Genomic DNA, 20,779 nt, shown 5'->3' on the forward strand with positions numbered 1-20,779 from the left:
GACACTTAACCGACTGAGCCACCCAGGCGCCTCACCATTAAGAGACGCTTAATGATAGAGAACAAACTGAGGTTGGTGGAGGGAGGTGGGTGGGGAGATGGGCTAGATGGGTGATGGGCATTAAGGAGGGTACTTGTTGGGATGAGTACTGGATGTTATATGTCAGTGATGAATCACTAAATTCTACTCCTGAAACCAGTATTACACTATATGTTAACCAGAATTTTAAATGACAATTTGGGGGAAAAAATAAAAATAAAAAAATAAAATGTTAGCTTTTTTTTTTTAATATCCTTCACTTACCCAATCCCTACTGTGTGCTAAGAAACAAGACTGAATCTTTCAACTTCCCTAGCAACTTTAACAGTTTGTATATCAGACATCTCAGAAGAAAAACTATTAACTAAAGTTCTTAGAAACATGAATATTGTTATAACCTATTAAGCCTCTTTAAAGGAATAGATAAAAAATAAACTATTTTCTGCATAATACCAAAATAATTTCAACTGTAAATATTATATAGCAACAGAAACTACATGCAAATAATAAAAAACAGCACAGCTAAGTTGCAATAAAGGAGCAATTTGCATTGATCCTTTGGAGATAATTCTTTGGCTCACTAATAGCAAATAGGCTTCTTACCAGAAAATTAAATCTACATGAACATTACAGAATCTATGAAATATGGGAAAGAGATATTGTACATTTCAGTGTGTCAAAGAGATTAAAATCCTATTTTGAAAGAGGCAATTAACAAGTTTATATTTCAAATACAAAAATACTTTTCTTAGTTTTAAGAATAATTTGGTAACCAAACATATTCTCAGGATAACAAAAATATTCTAAAATAATAAATAATCCACTATTTCAAAGCAGAGTCTATATAACATAATTCCAGTAAAACAAAAGAACATGGAAAGTCCCTCATATTCATTGTAACAGGATGAATTACACAGGAAAACAGTGCTATAAACTTGAGAGGTCACTGAATTCAGAATTATCATCTATGGAGTTTTTACCATAATTCAGAAATAAACTCTTGCTGTATTATTCAAAAAATTAAAATCCATACCCAAAAATAGATGAATGAAGGACTATTGTTATGCATTTAAACTGTTAATAAGGGAACACGGTTGGTAAAAAAAAAAAAAAAAATTAGGACTAGTAACATTTAGAAACCTGTGTATAAAGCTGGTTTACTGTGAAAATGCAGGCTTTAAAATACATTAAAGAAAAAGTAAGCCACAAAGTTGGACAGTATAAGTAATCTGCCACATATGTGTTTTGCACAATCAGTCCAGTTTACTTTTCACCCCACATAAAGCCTAAGCTATTTCAATCTTTGAGACCATTAATAGCAACAACAGCCACTGGAAACAGTTGGAAATGACTTGAATTTCAACTGTTTCAAAAGTTCTTGATGCTATGGACAAAAATGTTTATTTGGAACCCCAAGGAGACTGCTGCCATTAAATACACAAGAATGACCAGATTGTCACTCTATCTCACTATTAACTTACGAATTGTTTCTACATTTATCTGGCAAAAGTAGCACAAATTACTATAACTTAAAGGCAGCATTCTCTACAACGAAAGGCAATCAATATTTTTTGAAGTATCTTCTAAGTCCAAGCCGCTCTGGATGGTTCAGTCAGTTAAGCATCTGACTTCGGCTCAGGTCATGATCTCACCGTTCGTGAGTTCAAGCCCTGCATAGTGCTCTCGGCTGACAGCTCAGAGCCTGGAGCCTGCCACGGATTCTGTGTCTCCCCCTCTCTCTGCCCCTCCCCTACTTGTGCACGCGCGCGCGCGCGCTCTCTCTCTCTCTCAAAAATAAATTTAAAAATATTTTTTAAAAAGTAAAAACATTTAAAACTCTGAAATTAAGCTTATTTCTTTCTTAAAATGATAATGAAGCTCAATTTGGTAGAATACAATGTGGAAGAATTGTGGTCCACCCTATCTGCTAATAAGCAGATGTGACCAGGAAAATCTTCGCAAGCTTCTCTGCTCCTTCAACTGTCCTACTATGTTTGTCTGTCTCTTTCTCTCCCCACTCTCATGCTCTCTCTCATCAGACTTGCCTTCCCCGGATGCTCTGCTTATGACTTGGTCTCTCTACTTTCAGATGGCTTGAAATTTTTTTGGCCAGTAGTTCCCAATCTTTGAATCACAATTGGAAACAGCTGGAGGTAACTGGCACACAGTTTTAAGTTTTCACAAGTGAGTCATAAATTCATCTGTGTCCTAAGCACTAAGCTGAAAATCTGCTTAAATCATGCATATATTTCAATTTTAAATGTAGATTCTTGTACATAAATGTAAAAATCTTCCTCTTCACTTAAAATTGCAATACAATATAAAATCTGCAATTACTAAAAATACAATTACTACCTTAATACAATATTTATGAAATCTGTGGTTACTAAAAATACAATTATTATCTTAATGTGATGGGGGAAGGGTTACCCATAAAATATTTGACAATTAAAAGGGGGGTGGGGGGGAAGGTCCTTATTTAAGTTTAGAAACCAGTGCTCCATACAGTGAGCTCCTGGAAGGCAGATGTGAGGACTTGCTTTTTATCTTCAGTGATCAGCACAGGAAGTTTTCCATTAGTATATGCTAAACAAATGGATCTTAAACATTTCCCTTTAAGACCTAGGCATTATGACTGGGAGCTGTGTCTCTCCCACCATCATACCCCGGGGCCATGCTAATTTATTCCAATCTATTCAAGGTCTCAAGATATACACAAATGCAACTTAACAGGTACTTAGAGAAGAAAGGTTCTGGCAAGGAATGAGTCTTTTGAATCTGGGTGATGGGGTAGAGGTGAGCCATTCACCAAGATCAGTGCAGCAGGGGATGCAAACGGTGAGACAAGGTATAGAGCTCAGTTTTGAACAAGTTAAAAAGGCTGAGGAAATCTGTGGGACCTCCACAGGTGAAGCAGTTTCAGTGACACGGACGGAAGCCGAAGCGAGGCCACAGTAAGCAGAACAGCAAGGTGGGGGCGGGGGGAGGGCGGTGAAAGGAGAATGGAGTGTGGTCCAGCAGGCTAACAATCAGGACCATAGCTGTCTCTTTCCTCTTTCCCCATTTCACACCACTACAGTGACTTTTAGAATTACTCTTCAAGTTCTATTTTCTCTCATTTGTCCTGTTTTCATTTCAAGCCCTCAGGTAGTAAAGTTACTGAAATACTTGCCTGACCGGTCTCCCTGCCTCTGTGTGTCTCTCCACCTTCTTCCAAGTAGTTTCACTATAGTCGCTTCTCAGATAATTAATAAATACCTCAGTGTCTAAAGCCCTGCAAAGCACTATTCTAATCTACCTTTCCTTTTATCCCCAGCTCTGTTTCCAATTGGTCAACATGTTCATCCCAACACATGCCTGGGGACTGGCCACCTCTGCACCACCTCAGAGGGCATTTGTTCCTCCATCTGAGACACCCTCCTCATCCTGAAAGCCTGGCCCAAGTTTCAGCACCCCAGGAAAGCCTTCCATCTGAATGGGATCCCTGCAGTAGCACTTCCTGTCTCTTCTTCTCCCAATGGATGGATAAAAATTCCTTAACACCAGAAATCATAAACCACTCTCTTTATATCTACCCCTTATGGCTGCCAGTCAGAATGTAAACCTGGAGGAAAAGTCCAGTTTTTAAAAACTTGGAACATTACGAGATTTTCAACCAAACTTAAGTAATTAATGTTTGTGCGGACAAAAGTTTATAAAAAATGACTTCTAAGAGTATCATAAAAACACAGTCCAAAAGTGAGTAATTTAACTTTACTTTAATATGTTACTCAGGACATTAAAGGAAGTACACATGAATTTGGATGGGGGAGAGAGAAAACAAATCTCATTTTTTTGTTTGTCTGACTTAACCCACTCTGAAGAGAATAACGATCCCTACACCAAGCAGAACAAGAGGAATTAGCAGAATAAACATGACTAGGTGTGTACTGGTTTCTCTCCGCTGCCATAAATTATTGGTTCAGCCGATCACTGTGAACCAAAGCACTAGTTAGCTGGCGGGAAGCCTGTTTGTATCCACTGCACTGCTGTACAAAGCTTTAATGCAAGTGCACAATCAAAAAATCACTCAGCAGGGGCGCCTGGGTGGCTCGGTCCGTTGAGCATCTATCTGACTTTGGCTCAGGTCATGACCTCAGGGTTCATGAGTTCAAGCCCAGGGTCAGGCTCAGCGCGGACAGTGCAGAACCTGCTTAGGATTCTCTCTCTCTCTCTCTCTCTCTCTCTCTCAAAAATAAGCGAATACTTTTAAAAAATCACTCCTTGGACTAAACAATGTTTTTCTAACTCTTGTACGATTATCTTTCTGACTTTCTCACATAACTACCTACCAGACTGCCCTCGCATTTTCTCGGTTTCCCTTCAGTCACACCCATTTGGTTGCTAAGAAACAAAATAACGATGATCTCCAAGAACCATCATTACAATAGATACTATGATAATACTGACCATGAGGAAAGGAGGAGGGACAAAGGAGAAAAAACTTATCTCTATTATGCCCTTGGTTCTTTACACATGCTAATTCATTTAAACTTTATAAGAGCCCTAGAAGGCAATTATTACTATGCCCAATAACAAATGGCTAACTGAAACTCAGTTACATAACTTGCCTAAGATTACACAGCTAGAAAGTGGTGGAACCAAGGTTTGCCCCAAGTTTGCCTAATTTCAAAGCCAGCATTATTACTATTCCCCTTCTTTCTAGCTCTGTTTCATGGCCTTTTAAAAAAATTCTGCGCAAACAATTCTACATATTAAAATTTTTCAATAAAGCTTTTTGATAAAATAACAGGTCTTTAGATGTATTATTTCCTAGGACTGTTTTCCCAAAGGATTACAGGTTGAAATAATTTTTCCTTCACAGGAATAAATAAGAGTTTTATTGTTAAGAACTAACCACACACTTCCGGGGCACCTGGGTGGCTCAGTCAGTTGAGCATCCGACTCTTGATTTTGGCTCAGGTCATGATCCTAGGGTTGTGAGATGGAACCCCATGTTGGGCTTGACGCTGAGTGTGCAGCCTTAAGATTCTCCCTCTCTCTCTCTCTCTCTCTCTCTCTCTCTCTCTCTCTCTCTCCCCCTCCCCTGCTCACTCCCTCTCTCTCTCTCAAAAAAAAAAAAAAAAAAAAAAAAGAACCAGACACTTTCACGATATAAAGCTCAAGGGGAAGAATTTCAAAATGCAAAATATACTCTGATCAAACAATAGCTAACAAATTTGTTGTCAAATTGCCACAGACTCTCAAAAAAAATTAACTTGAGCCTTCAAGTTCATTTTCAACAATCTTTATCCCTACTGAAATGAAGGAAAGGGGATACAAGATAAATACCTCTCTTCTCTGCCTTCTGACTTACTTGATAATTGACAGTTATCATTTCTTTTCCAAAGAGCAGAAAGCCTAAAATACATTTTTCAAAATTCCTGAATCCTTAGTTACCCATGGAATAAACAGATAGAAGCCTGCTGAAGAACCAAGACTTCAAACTTTAAGACAGAAATAAATTAGCAAATATAGTCAACAGAGCTATAAACTTAGGAGGGAAAATTAAAAGATCACATTCTGATTTAGGATAGGCAACCATACACACAAGTCAGCATCCAAATGAATACTCCTGTCTAGTGGCCCACTAAACTATTTAGCCTCCTTTTTAAAATTTTCCTTTCATTCTAATATATAGGGTCTATGAAACACCTAGAAAATAAGTAAAATATTACTTACAGATGGGGTGCCTGGATGGCTCAGTTAATTGTCTGATTTCAGTTCATATACACATATATACACATATATATATATGTATATATATATATATATATATATATATCACTTTTAGAATACCGATCCACAGGTGAGAGTGAAAATGAAAAGTACCGTTTTGGATACAACTGCTATTGCTTACCAGTGAGAGTCAAAAAGCTACCCTCCTGTGTTACTAATCTGTCTTATCAAATTGTATTAGGATAGTGGAGTCATTAAGTCCATTGCTACAACAAAGAAAGTGGGAAGGGCATAGATTTTGAACTGACCTGTGTTTGATACGTAAATCACATAAACTCTTGAAGCCATAATGTACTCATCTGAAAAATGGAAAGTTAATTCCTTCCTTGATGGATTCATATGAGGATTAAATTATATTTTTTTAAAAGTACTGCACAAAAGAGACGTCAATGCATGCTTGTCTTCTTCCCTTTTTCTAAGGTGCACTGCTAATTTTAGTGATGGGGCTGGGGGTGACGTGATCAGACTTAGCCCTTCTGAGAAAGAGTCATCCTCCCACTTGAGATTTAAAAAACAAAACTAAAACCAACACAAGCAAACAAAAAAACAGTAAAACCTAAACTGCAGAATATAAATTAGAAAAGCATGTGAAATATCAACGTGCAATTCCAATGAAAAGATAATCCAACTAAATATTTTCTAATTCACACGAATTCAAATATCCCAAATAGAGAACTGAAAACCTTGATTTAAAAAAAATACTTGCTAAACTCTTGCCTCTATGCTATTATTGAAAGAGCAAAGTGGAACCCATAAAGCTAACAGTAATAAAACGTTAGGCAATCCATTAAAATGAAACAAAAGAAGGCTAACAGTTTCAGTCTGGTACAACAGCTACTTTTTTCTTTTTTCTTGTAACTCAGTGAGCCTATTAAATTATTCCAATCTGTCATTCATTAGTAGTAGTTACTGGACCTCTGACAATTTTTTGTTGTTGTTTGAAGGATGAGGAAAAGGGGAGGAGAAAAGAGAGTACATCAATATTTTTCAAAATTTAATCCTTCTAGATCTTTCACTTCCAATCATAATAAGTTATACACAAAATAAAGTCTAAGCAACAAAAAAAAACCACAGACCTGTCACTACCAGTATTGTGAGAAACAAGGAAGACTTAAAAAATAATATATGTTCTCTGTGATTCTGAGAGGATTAATTTAAAAACATAAAATAAGAACAAATATAGAAAATATTTTTTTATGATTAAATGCTGTTTGAATATCCATCTGACCTACCTTTCACCTTAAAGTCAGCAGAATAGTACAAGTCACTTTGCTAACCTGGCACAGTTTAAGATAACTCCAATAAAGAAAGTCCAATTTCCTGATTCACTCAGCCAAAATAAGCAAACTTAAGTTAGTTTGATCTAATAGCAAGCTCTAGGGAACTTATCCATTTACAGCTGAAAAATCAGAACAAGAACCAGAATTTAAAGGAACTTAGAAATCACCCATGACCTCATTTTATAGTCAAGAAAATTAAGTATCAGAAGTTTAGTGACTTCCCCTAATTCATACAGTAAGTTAGTAGCAAGTTTATCTAAGTTATGCAAAGAATTATTGAAATAAAATGAAACAGTTAAAAACATTATTCATAGAATCCAACTCTAATTTAGTTACTTAATAGTTATCGGACATCAAAGCTTTAGAAAGTAATTTTCTTCTTTTGTTAGCAGAAATGTATTTTAAAAGTAATCCACTTGGACTTGGATAAAAGTATAGGCCAAATGCAATTGATATAAGGACACTACTATTTGCCTAATTTCCCCAAGAGGAAAAATAATTTCAAATAGAATTTTTCACTGTCCGGTTGTAGTACTCTTAGAATTAGTTCCAGCTGCAGGGGGAACAAAAAGAAAAAGAAACTTCTACTCCTATTCCAAAGATAAAAGACAAATTAAAATGAAATCTTCCACACCTCTATATGCATTAGATACACAGAACACAGTGAATCAAGACTTATTTTTTTAGGATATCAAAAAGATAATATATTTGCCTTATTAAATATTCCAAAATTAGACTAGATAGAGAAAACAGTTACAAAATAACCTTAATCATAAACAAGTATCTTTATCTTACTTTTTCTTATCTAAATCCTATTTTAGGATACTGAGGTTGGGCATAAAGAAAAGATAAATCAAATATATATACTATATATTTATTTAATAAATAGATACATATTAGTACTTCATGCAAAAAAATTTCACAAAACAAGATTCCTGGTAACTTTAATTTCAAAAACAAAAATGGCTTTTCTCTTATATTCTCCCCCTGGGGATTCTTGGGTGGAGGTGAGCAGAACTCCACAGAAGTGGCAACCATCCAGTGTTTCCAGCGCTAGAAGGAAAAGGCAGCACAGCCACTGAGGGGACTTGGGGAGAAGCTTGCTCTCTCCTCTGTCTAGCCCCTGCTTCCAATAATGAAGTCATTTCCCAAACCTTGCTGGTAGGTCTGGCCAAGCACCAAAACTCTACAGGGCTTTCTCACAATTTTTTTTTAGGTCCAGGAAAACTTAAATTTGATTACAAACCTTACAGTGACCCACAAGGCTCTACGAGTTCTGTCCCATCTCAAGCCACTTCCTGCTGCCTCTCTGATGTTACCTCTTACCAGTCTACCTTCTTCACTCACTGTGCTCCAGGCAATCTGGCCTCCCAGGCAGGGCCATTGCACCACCTCTTTCCTCTGCCTGGGACACTCATGACCCAAATATCCAATAACCTCACCGAAGCTTTCCTAACCACTCTATTTTAACTTGCAATTCCTTACCCCTGCATTCCCTATCTCCCTTACGTGCTCTGTTTGTCCCCATAACACTTATCACCATGTAATATAATACATGCTTTTACTTACTTGTTTATTGTCTATCTGCTCACTCAAAGGTCAGCACTGTAAGAGCAGAGATTTTTGTCTGTTTCGTTCACTGCATGTCCCCGGCATCTATAACAATGCTTGGCACATAGTAAAAGCTCAAAACTATTTGTGGAATAAGCAAACGATTCCCAGTTTGGGAGTTAATGCTGGTATCCATCAAATATTAATTAGAGATTAAGAACACAAAACTATTCAAGATTCTGTTAAACACAAATAGTGCAAAAACCATGGTCTTTGCTTTCAAGGAGTCTAGCTGGAGAAGCAGAACTAATATATACATGGAGTAATTAGTTAATTATATAGACAGTATTAGGTACAACTATTAACTAATTAGATTTATTTGTATGACTCATGGAATGTGCCTTGTTAATCCTGGTTATACCTAGTATATAATTAAATGCTGAATCAAATGGTAGAAACTGGTCATCGGCATTCAGACAGGAAAAAAAAAATGAATGAGTTGCAAAGAAAAGACTATGGGTAGATGAAGTCTGATGTGGGCTTTGTGGATGCAGAGACATGAGCTGGCATGTAGGTCGGTAGGCATCCCTGATAAAGTGAATTTCATGAGAGGGCAGCCAGGGAGGTGAAGGACAGTAAGGAACTAAATAAAATGATGGCATTCACTGATGAGTTGTGATGATCTGGGGAGGACAATCTGAGTCTAGATCATAGAGAGCCTAATCCTCTGAGCAAGAGGACTCAAGTCTAGAAGGAATCTCATAGCAAGTGCTGTATCCAGACTGGGTCCTCTGGGACTCTTCTACCAACTTGGTACAGCAACTAAGGAAATGCTAATGGTTCACACCAGCCACTTTCTGTGCAAACAAGAGAAACTACTTCCTACCCCTCCCCTGCATGCACTTTGCACACACATCCACACACATACACATTTCCTCAACAACTGGTGGCCAATGTCTAACAAATGCAAGGGAAGGGAGACAAAAGCCCAATTCCCTTGCCTCAGGGCAAGACATCCTCTATAGTACGATTTTGTCCCCCAGCTCCCTCCCGGATCAAGCTAAGGCTAGATAACCCCTGAAACCACATTATTTGCTCATCTCAGTTTCCTCTTCTTCCCAATTCTGCTTTACTCACTCTGTTGTAACATTTCAAAAACCTTTCTTGATATATTACTTGTACAGGAATTCCACCTCAGGTTCTGCTTCAAGGAAAACTGGATTAAGAAAAGTCTATAAAGGGAAGTACTACATACTCACAAAGCAAAGTCCATGTTTATGAAGAAAAGAGTTACACAGGACAAATACTGTTGTAGGTCATTCAGTTTGGAAGGAGAATACAAAGCAGTCTGGTTGGTGATAGAATAAAGAAAGTAAGGTGACTGGAGGCCAATTAAGGATGCTCATGTCAGTGTGCCTAAATGGCTCAGTTGGTTAAGCATCTGACTCTGAATTTCAGCTCAGGTCAAGATCTCACCAAGATCTCTCTCTTGCGTGAGATCAAGCCCCGCATCGGGCTCTGCACCGACAGCACAGGGCCTACTTGGGATTCTCTTTCCCTCTCTCTGCCCCTCCCTCACTTGTGTGCGTGCTCTCTCTCTCTCTGTCTCAAAATAAATAAAAAAACTTTTTTAGGTGGCTCAGTAGGTTAAGCATCTAACTTCGGTTCAGGTCATGATCTCACAGTTAGTGGGTTCAAGCCCAGCATCAGGCTCTGTGCTGACAGCTCGGAGCCTGGAGCCTGCTTTGGATTCTGTGTCTCCCTCTCTCTCTGCCCCTGCCTGTGCTCTGTCTCTCAAAAATAAATAAATAATAAAAAGGATGTTGTTGTCAGATTCAGAAATAAGTGGAAGGAAAACTATTTGCTTTGAGAGAAGCAAGAACTTAAGAAGGGACTGGTGTATGTATAGGGAAGAATTGAAACTAACTCTTCAAAGTTTTATTTTTTCCTTGAAAGGCAAAAAAATATTTCTTCAGTAGTATGTCAATGTTAAACCATAAATTCTCTTAAATGTAAATCTCTTTTCAGGTTGACACTGCCTAACACAAGAAGTATTCAAAAACTTGAGAATTACAACAAATAACAATAGAACTCTAAAATTCTCTCTCATGTTTTGGGTCCCTGAATATCCATACTCACAAATATAAAGATTATGCCACATCTCCAAATGTTTATAACAACTCGTTAAATTCATAGTGAAGTAGCTTAAGAGAATCTTTATTAAAGGTCAGTAACAGATTACTTACATTGGAAATGCATCCAAACAAGGTAACATCTGGTTTTCATCTATTCTTAGGGGACCCAGAAGTATTTTCAACAGAAAATAAGACACTGGGTCCTGGGTCATTAAATAAGAAGGAGTGTAATGTGAAAATAATTAGGCTGATATGAAAGAAGGGATACACAGCCCAGGAAAAGAACTTACACTCTACTAAACTTTCAACTTTAGAATTTGAGAAACACCCATCACCATCTCTATTTATTTTATTTAGTTAATATCTCAGACAATTTAATCTTCTTGGCTTCATGGTATCCTTTCAAAATTCATACTTAGTAAAAATGACTATAAACAAAAATGGCTACTTTTCATATAATTAGTAACAATAGTTTTGTGTTATATGTCTCAGTACCTAGAACAGAAAGGACACTACAGAAATAGAACTTTTTAGCAAGGTTATTTTTTCTCATTGACTCCTTTATATGCATTAAAATATATACCTAATAGCTATTGATATTTAAATACGAATAACCTTTGACCAAATAGTCCCACTGAAATGAATTTCTCCCACCAAAAAAAAGGGGGGGAGGGGCGAGGGGAGGAATGGTTACATCAAAGTAAATCTGTAAGTCTAAGTTCACAAAAATTTCTCCTATTCAGTTTTAAGACCAAACTGATACTCTTCCAGACAAGTACATAAAATTTAGCCTGTGTCTAGCCTTTAAATAGTCCCAGGAGAGACTCCAAGGAAAAACGGTTCCATAGCCAAATATGTTTGGTACCACATGTTATTCCCCTCTTAAAAATTTATAATATACACAATAATTTATGGAAGCCTGAGATGTTTCAAGGAAGAAAATGGTGCCTTCCAAATTTTACAGAAATAGAGAATATGTCTGTAATCATCAAACACGAGACTTATTTAAAACCCTCCATACCCACCTTCCCCATAAGCCTAAAGGTTCAGAGCCATCAGTCAGTCAGTCTAGTCACCTTCTCCCCACTCCCCTTCACCTTCCTTCCCCTCAGCCTAATGTTATAATTCATAATAATCATAGGCAGCTTATTAAAATATAATTCTTGGTCCTTTCTGATGTTCTGATTTTGTAATTTTAGCAAGCAATCCACATGATTTCAAGGCAGCAGGTCAAATGTTGAAATGCTCAAAATGCCTGATATATTATAATCAATGAGATGATTAGCTATGCTATAACTAAAGCCAGAGTAACTTTAAAAAACAAAACAGTAAGTTCAGAAAATTTGCATTTCAAATGAGTATATAAAAAAATTATTTTTCTACCCAGGAAAAAAAGGGCAAAAGACATAGTAAGAAAAAGCCAAACTAGATCTTGAAATAATACCCTCTAATATACTGCCCAGAATATTAAGGCCAAGAGTTTTACCCTATAATAAGAATTTTTAGCCTGTACTTTACTGAGAAATTTTAGGAAATCTTAGATTTTCTAAAACTGAATATACAATTTTTATGAATACATGAATACATGTCTTTTTATGGGGAAATAATCCAAAGCTTTCACCAATTTTTCATACTGTTCAATTATTCCATTTAAAAGCCTTTACATTTTTTAATTTATCTACTTGAAACAGTGGTAGTAGAAACTTGAGTTAATACCATGAATCAGATACACAAAAAACACATTCCTCAGTATTGTTCTCTCTCTGAGGTTAAAAAAAAAAAAATGCAAATTACCTTTGCAGAGTCATATTCAAAGAGCCTGTACAACCCTTAATCTTGTTCTGGGCTTCAAGATGAGTCATTCCATGTGCACTTATTCCATCAATGGTGAGAACCACATCGCCTATTCTTACATTTGCCTGGGATGCTTTGCCTCCATCTTTTAGCTGTAATGAATAGATTTCATTAGGAGTGTCACTCCTTAAAAAACAGAGAATAAATGCAGATGAAAATTATACTTTTGCTTATATCAAAAGAAAAGTAGATTTATATACTTGTAGACAAATTAATAAAAAGTTATCTTGATTAACAGGCAACAAATAACTTTCCTATTTTCTTAAATTCTTACTTGCTAAATTTTCTGAAAAAGGTTCCCTGATAATTTCTCCATTTCTTTATTGTGTAACAGTACCATGTGATTGTTACGAATGAGGAAGAGAAGTAGCCAAGCAAATGACATTTTAGCATCTGTAATGTGAATAGGGTATTTAAATTCTTTCAAAAATAATGTTTAGAACTCTTTAAACAGCTGTATTTTTGAGCACAAAGAGTAACACAGACAGCAGATTTAACCGAACAATCCTTCTTGTTGAGTCCAATTCATATCCAGTGTCTGGGGTACTGAATTCTTTTAGATCAGACCCAAATATCTTTTACACTAGATATGCTTCCTGCTCCAGGCATTTAGTAGGAGGGGAAGGAAACCAGTTGTGTCTGAGACTATCAGACTTTTTTGTGTACCACAGTCTTTAATCCCCAGTTTTTCTTCCCTTCTCTATTAAATTTTCCATGTTCACATTACTCAGTTTGATCTCCTTCCAAGTTCATATATATTTCATTGTTCCAAAAAACCAAACAAATATAAAATTACAGTAAAATGAAAGATGATGCAATTTTAATAACTACCTAGAAACATGGAACAAATACAAATCAAAAGTAACCATTTTAATTCAAATGGCAAGCTCAGAATTCATTAAGTACAAGTAGATCATAATGAATACTGGGTTGTTGGAAGACAGGTGAGACTTGGCACAAATAAAGAAATATTCTCTAGATACTTAAAACTAAAAGATTTTATACAGTTTCTATTTGGAATAATGAACAAATTCTGGAAATGGATAGTGGTGATGGTTGTACAACAGTGTAACTGCACTTAATGAAATAAATTGTACACTTAAAAATGGTTTACTGTTATGATTACCACAAGTTTTAAAAAACTAAAAAAAAAACACAACTAAATATTTTAGAGAACATTTTGCTAAAATTACTTCTTTTTAAAAACTATATACCTCAACAAACAAAACATGAATTGAGTGCTACAATTCACAATTTGGAAACAAAGAAATAAATACAATGGATATTTGTATGTTCAGTTAGGCTAGGTTTTGATTACTATCAGTTGTCAAACTCTTTCCTTAAAAATAATGATCAAGGCAGACCAATCTTAGTGCATGAGAACAAATGTCTGGATCTAAAATCAAGAAAACAGTAGTGAAGGTTAGATCCATTAAGGAAGGGCCCATGTCTGTGTTTCCTCAGGTGCCTGGCACACTACAGGCCTTCACAAAATACATACTGAATGAATGGATGCCACAGATTTATTACTTAACACTGGCGATGGTTTGTTTACACTGTGAAATTAGGAAAAACTAAAATTTTACATAATTAGAAATTTATTTCATTTTAAAATACAACTATCAAGTGACCAAAATAGTTCTTGAAATTATTAAGAAAAAATACCTATTTGAGCAAAGATATATGAAATCTCACAAAGTAAAAAAAAGATTTTAAACCCTTCAAAGGGAATGTTCTCTATCACATACCCAGTATATCATGATTTTGTTTTCCTCTTTACACTAACAAAAGTAATCCTTTCACAGCTGCTGAGATATTTAAGGGTAAGAAAAATTTATACTATGTTTAACACTAAAGAAATAAAATTTCCAGAGTAACAAAACAGATCAAAATTTAACTCCTATCAAACTCACATATTATTTAAATTGTCAAATAAATTCCTTTTTGTCTACAGTTTTGGGGGGCCAGTAATATTAGTCATCTTGGATTTTTGACATAAGCATCTTTTCTAAATCTCTAACCATGTTTATTATTCATTGCTCAGGTCTTCTCATCACACAATTTAAACTAAAGATCATGAAGAGCCTGAACTAATGCTGTATTTAGTGGGAAAGGCCCAGCACATAGAAACAAATTTAAGTCTTATTAAAGACAACACCTGACTGAATACTCCTATGAGCTCCATTTATCCCCAAAACCACTTCCTCAGACCATCCATTCATTAGAAAGATAAATCTTTTTTTTCTTTCTTAATTGAGTAGAATATAGTACTATAATGAATTGTTAGCAGCTAAGGAAAAACTACAAGGTCATTCATTATTTGTATAGTTCATTTTTTGTTTTTGCAAGGCTGAATAGCTTGCATTTGTTTGAAACAGTAATAACATTCTGTCATCAGTAAATCTTGTACATATTATATGACAGCCATAAGTATATGTGTATTTCATAAATGTATAATGTGTAGGAAGGAAGCAGTAGTGGGAGGCTCCTGGGTCAAGCTCAGCATAAATCAAACTAATCATAAGCAAATGCTTCTCCTTTGATCCTGAGATGCATTTTTCATTACTGTTGCATAATTTTCCATAAACTTAATTGAGGCTGTATGCTTCTTTAAAAACAGTGCTTTGTGGCCTCACTTAAATTGCAAGCATACATGGCTGCACATGTTGGAACTACCTCTGGGCTTCTGTTTACTGACACAGAAATGAAGGTAAACTAGGACAACTATAAGCTCTTCAAGAGAATGGTATCATTATTGAGCCTCCCCATTAACCTAGATAAGAAAGGCTCTAATATTGATCACCTACACTTGGTCTAAAACCCCTAGGGATGCATTTTAATCTTTATCTGCAATTAGGATGACGTTTTCTCTTGAGAAGGAAGTCCAGTCTTTAGTAAACAAATGGGGAGAGAGAGAGAGAGAGAGAGAGAGAGAGAGAGAGAGAGTGTGTGTGTGTGTGTGTGTGTGTGTGTGTGTGTGTGTGTGTGTAAGGGAAAAAGGCACCAGGAAATACCCAGAGATAAATTTTCTTCAGTCATTTTAGAAGAGTAGCTCTTCGGGGCTCCTGGGTGGCTCAGTCAGTTAATGTCTGACTACATAGATCAGGTCATGATCTCATGGTTCCTGAGTTTGAGCCCCACATCAGGCTCCAGGCCGTGGAGCCTGCTCTGGATTCTGTGTCTCCCTCCCCCTCTCTCTCTCTGCCCTTCCCCTGCTCTCTCTCTCTCTCAGAAAACAAATAAAACATTAAAAAAAAAAAAAGAGTAGCTCTTCTCACATAGTGTTTTTCTGTCCTGAGAAAGAAATGATCCAGAAAAAGTAATTAGGACTATTTACTGAGCACCAACAATAAGTAAGCAACTTTAAGAGACCCTGTACCTTTTTTGCCATTAGCAGGTAGTTTAGTCTATATTATAGATGGAAAATGAGAGCTTCAAAGGGATTAAATTACTTGCCTGTGTCCATACAATAAGTAAGAAAACAGTACAGAGGCTTTGAAGTGAGGCAAACATGAGGTCATATTCATGCTCTGCCATTTCTTGATTGTGTAACATGAATTTACTAGGCCTCTCTAAGCTTCATCTATCTCTCCTTGAAATGGGGACTACAATTTCACCTGCCTCACAGAGCTCTTGAGCAGATTAAATAAAACCCCAGCATAGCACATACCTCACAATGCAAAATAAATGCTTACTACTACTACTATTATTATTATATTATATTATATTATATTATTATTATTATTATTATACTATGCCAACAATTTACATTATTATTATTATTATTATTATTATTATTATTATTATACTATGCCACCAATTCACATAGGCTGGACACCTGGTTCAAGGACCTACAGTGTAGAGAAGACAGCTTTGCAAACTGACCAGTCAGACCTTCTGGCTTCCCCATCCCTCCATCAATAAAGACCAAATATCGCTTCTTCACCCACTCTCTTCTTTCTGCTTCTCTAAGCCTAAAGTTTTCCTTTATTCAGCAACAGAACACGATATGCCATAGGATCAGAACCAGCTCACCATGTCCTTTCTCTGCTTACCACTATCCAATTCTGACTTTTCCAAACTCCATTCTCATAGGATGATGACCTCATATCTCTATTTCCCAGGTCAGTTAGGGGTTGCCACCATACCAAGAGGCCAAAGAATAAGAATTAAGAAGATAACAGTGGTGAATAAGCCTTGAAATGGGGGTCAAGAAAGGACAGGAAGGAAAGAAGACAAGAGAACACACTGCAAGAGGAACAAAGGAAGGTGCCGGTACAGAGGGTAGAACAGGGAACCAAGACTATGAAAGAAGAAAGGTCACGAGGTATCCTAGGTTTGATCAACTAGATCCAGGCCTTGCCTCTGGGTGTGCTGTACACCCAAGTGCACATGTGTAAAATAATATTTAAATTGAACATAACATCAAAATAATAACTAATCATAGAAGATTTTACACTTTGATTTGAATAACTAAAAAAACCTAAATGACTGTTAGTAATAAGTATGATTTGGAGCCAATTAACTCACAGTAATACTAATGTGTCATTAAACGTGTCGTTAACTTTACTGTACTCAAATAAAATTTATGACTAAACCTCCCCAAATTCTTAGCCTCCATGCAAATCTGTGGTTCCAGCAGCATTTCTTCTTAAAACGTTTTAACAAAAGAGAAAAGTAGTACTGCATCTTTATAAAATTGCATTAAAAATAAACTAGTATCTCAAGAGAACATGCCACTCAAACAAAAATCTCAAAACTGCACCAAGTAGAACATTTATCCAAAAAGAAGTATGCTATTTGGGATTCATAAGGAGTTAGAGATACACCAGTTAGACTAACCCTTCACTGTAGTTCTTATCTCTTGAGAGCAAGCACATCACAGAAATAAAACAATCATAGAAAATTTGTAGCAAAAAACAAAATCAATGTAAACATTATAGACCTCTCATTTTCAAAAGTTAAAATCCAATATGGTAGGTATCATTTCAATAAACTTAACTGTCTAAGATTTCTCTTTAAAATGAGTATTTAATAGAGCTGCTATATTGCCCTAAGCTTCTTCATAAAGAGCAAAATGTTTAGCCATAGCAATAACTTCAACACTGTCTTAAAATTCTCTATTGAGAGAAACTCCTTCCAAATCATAGGGAATTGATGCACACAAAACCTCTGCATGCTTTCCCTTGGAAATAAGCCAGCAGTTAAAAACCTCAGAAAACAGATGTCAGCAATAGAAATAACTTACTGAAATATATATGCCTAACTATATTACAGAAATCATTTTATAATATAGATAACACCATTTAATAGTCAGATGTTTACTAAGAACAATTTATGCTGGTTCAGAAAATTACTTTGGTAATTATCCTATTATATTCTATGGGTAACAAGCAGGAGACAGGTACCTATATGATGAGCCACAACCAACATGCAAGTTTTCAACCTCTGCCTACTTTCAACAAATATGGAATGCTTGGAAATATATGACCCTAACACCATGGGTATGACAAGAATGCCCTCAGATTTATTAAATGTAAAAAAGGAATACATAAATATGACAGTTATAGAAAGAAACACTACCAGAAATTTCCCATGTCCAAAAACCATGGGAACTAAACCATGGGAAAATAAAAGATGTTATTTTTCTAACAGTGCTGTTACCAAAATTTGAATATACAAATAAAATTATATCAATCTAACCAACAGGATTTTCTTGAGGCAGAGGAAAGCACAGAGGAAAGCCTTATTTTGAAAAAACACTTAGGTAATGGGCAATTAAAGTGTATTTTCTAGTACCTACCGTAAGATAAAAAATTTGAATCCAGACATATAAGCCTCTGGTTCAAAGTCTGTAGGTGTTTATCTCCCACATATTTCCCAGAATACCATGGATGTGACTTTCTGCACTGCCACCCTCCTCCCACCCCTCCCCCCCAAGAAACACATAAGAATGTATGAGCATTACACCAAAACACAGAGAACTCACAGAACTTGTTTTCCTGCTGAACAATGAGTGCCACCCAATCGTCACCAAATATCACAAATAAACAGAAATGGTGGGAGTTTTTAGCCATTAAAGTGAGAAGTAAAGAATATTTGAGAAGTGCTGAATCTGCTTTTCAAACATATCCTTCAAGCCACTTTTTAAATCCCAACGTATTTCCTGTCACTCTAGTACTTAACTAATCCACCTTACAATACTATGCTCAGCGCTGAAAGCTGTGCTGTCTTGCATGATCTATCTATTGCTTCTATAGTGGTGGCACCTCAACCAGCCTGTATATGTTACTCAACTACAGAGAAAAAGATAATCTCTGACCTGGATGTCGAATGTGAACATGCCCCTTCACTATTTGAGGCTACTCTGGATTCATTTTAATACTCTCTTCTGTGAAATAAAATGATTTCGCTTTTTGTATGTTAGAATGATGAGATAAAACAATCACTGAGGTCTCTCTCTGAGTAAATTTGTGAACTCCTGCCTGACCCATGTGAGTGGTGGTTACTCTAACTATGGGCCTTATTTTCTGGCTTATAAGTCAAACTGTCACCAGTTTTACCCAAAAGTCTGAGAATACACCTTATATGGTAGCAATAAAGCAAATACCTTAAAGTGTGTGTCATTGTGCCTCACAAAACCAAAGGGAAATCAGAGAGTGATTATGTAGTCACTGAGCTCTTTCTTTATGTAGTCACTGAGCTACCTAGTTCAAACACAGGGCTTCTGTTAAGACTGTTTGTTCTAGTAGTCTAAATCTCTTTTCCATAATGAATCCTTCTTTATTAAAGTAACATCTTTATTCTTCTTGACCAGCATCCTAATAAAATAGAAACATGCCTTCTCTGTTTTTTTATTTTTTTATTTTTTAACATTTACTTATTTTTGAGAGACAGAGAGAGACAGAAAATGAGCAGGGGAGGGTGAGAGAAAGAGAGGGAGACACAGAATCCAAAGCAGGCTCCAGGTTCTGAGCTGTCAGCACAGAGCCCGACACGGGGCTCAAACTCACGAACTGCAAAACGATGACCTGAGCCGAAGTCAGATGCTCAACCAAATGAGCCACCCAAACGCCCCGAAACATGCCTTCGTATACTGTAAATCACTATTAACACACCACATAACACTTTCATTTTATAGTTAATCCATAGAGGTTTACATCCAAAGACTTAAGGTACTCTGTACTTAATGTGTGAATATAATTCTACCAGAATGTGAAAAGCATGGCGGTTTATAAAAAAAGAATGCATATACAAACATCTCTAAATCAAACAAATTTGTTAATTACAGATATTTGTGTTTTTATGTAGTCCACTTTATAATGATAAGGAAAATGATAATAAATGTTGCAGATAACTATAAAATTTAAAAATGAATTGGTCAACTCTAGTTTACCTAAGAACAGATTAACACTGTAATACACACAGTTTCAACCCTCCCTCCTTATCAGGTTCTGGTCAAAGATGAGATGAATCCCCTGCAACTGTGTGCAAATTATGTGCAAGTATGCATGCATTTTCCATTGAGTCAGTCCATAGCTTTCCCCAAATTCTCAAAGCCATCTATGACCAAAAAAATGTTAAGAATGAATGATTTAATGAAACCTTAGAACAGTGTTTCTCAAAGTGTGGTTCCTAAACTACCAGTAGCAGCATACTTTTATGACACAAGGAAAAAATTCACTAGTCCTTTGAAAATCACAATCTAAAGTTCTTTTTAAAAAAAAAAAGTTTATTTATTTTGAGACAGAGAGAGAGAGAAAGAGAGAGAAAGAGAGAGAGTGCGCATGAGAGCAGGACACAGGCACAGAGAGAGGGAGAGAGAGAATCCCAAGCAGGCTCCGTGTTGTCAACTCTCATAAACCGTGAGATCATAACCTGAGTCGAAATCAGAGTCAGACGCTTAACCGACTGAGCCACCCAGGCGCCCCAAAAATGTTTCAAAACAAGAAATCCGTTAGCATCAAGAAAATTTAAGAACTCAAAGCAGCGTTAATATTTATTTAATGTGGTACAAAATCATGATTTCACATGCTAATGGAAGGTAACTGTTAAAATCACTAACATTTAATAAGGGCCTATTCCAGTAAGACACTACATTTGATACTGAATTCAGAAAAACGATATAAAGAACTGATATCG

General features: G+C 36.1%; 1 protein-coding gene across 16 annotated transcripts in view; it reads right to left on the reverse strand.

Moving 5' to 3' along the window:
* Positions 1-20,779, reverse strand: part of PDLIM5 (PDZ and LIM domain 5) — a 221,504-nt gene that overhangs the window by 141,364 nt on the left and 59,361 nt on the right. For all 16 annotated transcript variants that reach the window (XM_053217127.1, XM_027060960.2, XM_053217126.1 and 13 more), the window contains exon 3: positions 12,578-12,729. In XM_053217127.1, the coding sequence (XP_053073102.1) occupies positions 12,578-12,729 (152 nt within the window). The remainder of the gene's footprint in view (positions 1-12,577; positions 12,730-20,779) is intronic.

Source organism: Acinonyx jubatus, chromosome B1 (assembly GCF_027475565.1).
Source record: "Acinonyx jubatus isolate Ajub_Pintada_27869175 chromosome B1, VMU_Ajub_asm_v1.0, whole genome shotgun sequence".
Classification (NCBI taxonomy): Eukaryota; Metazoa; Chordata; class Mammalia; order Carnivora; family Felidae; genus Acinonyx; species Acinonyx jubatus.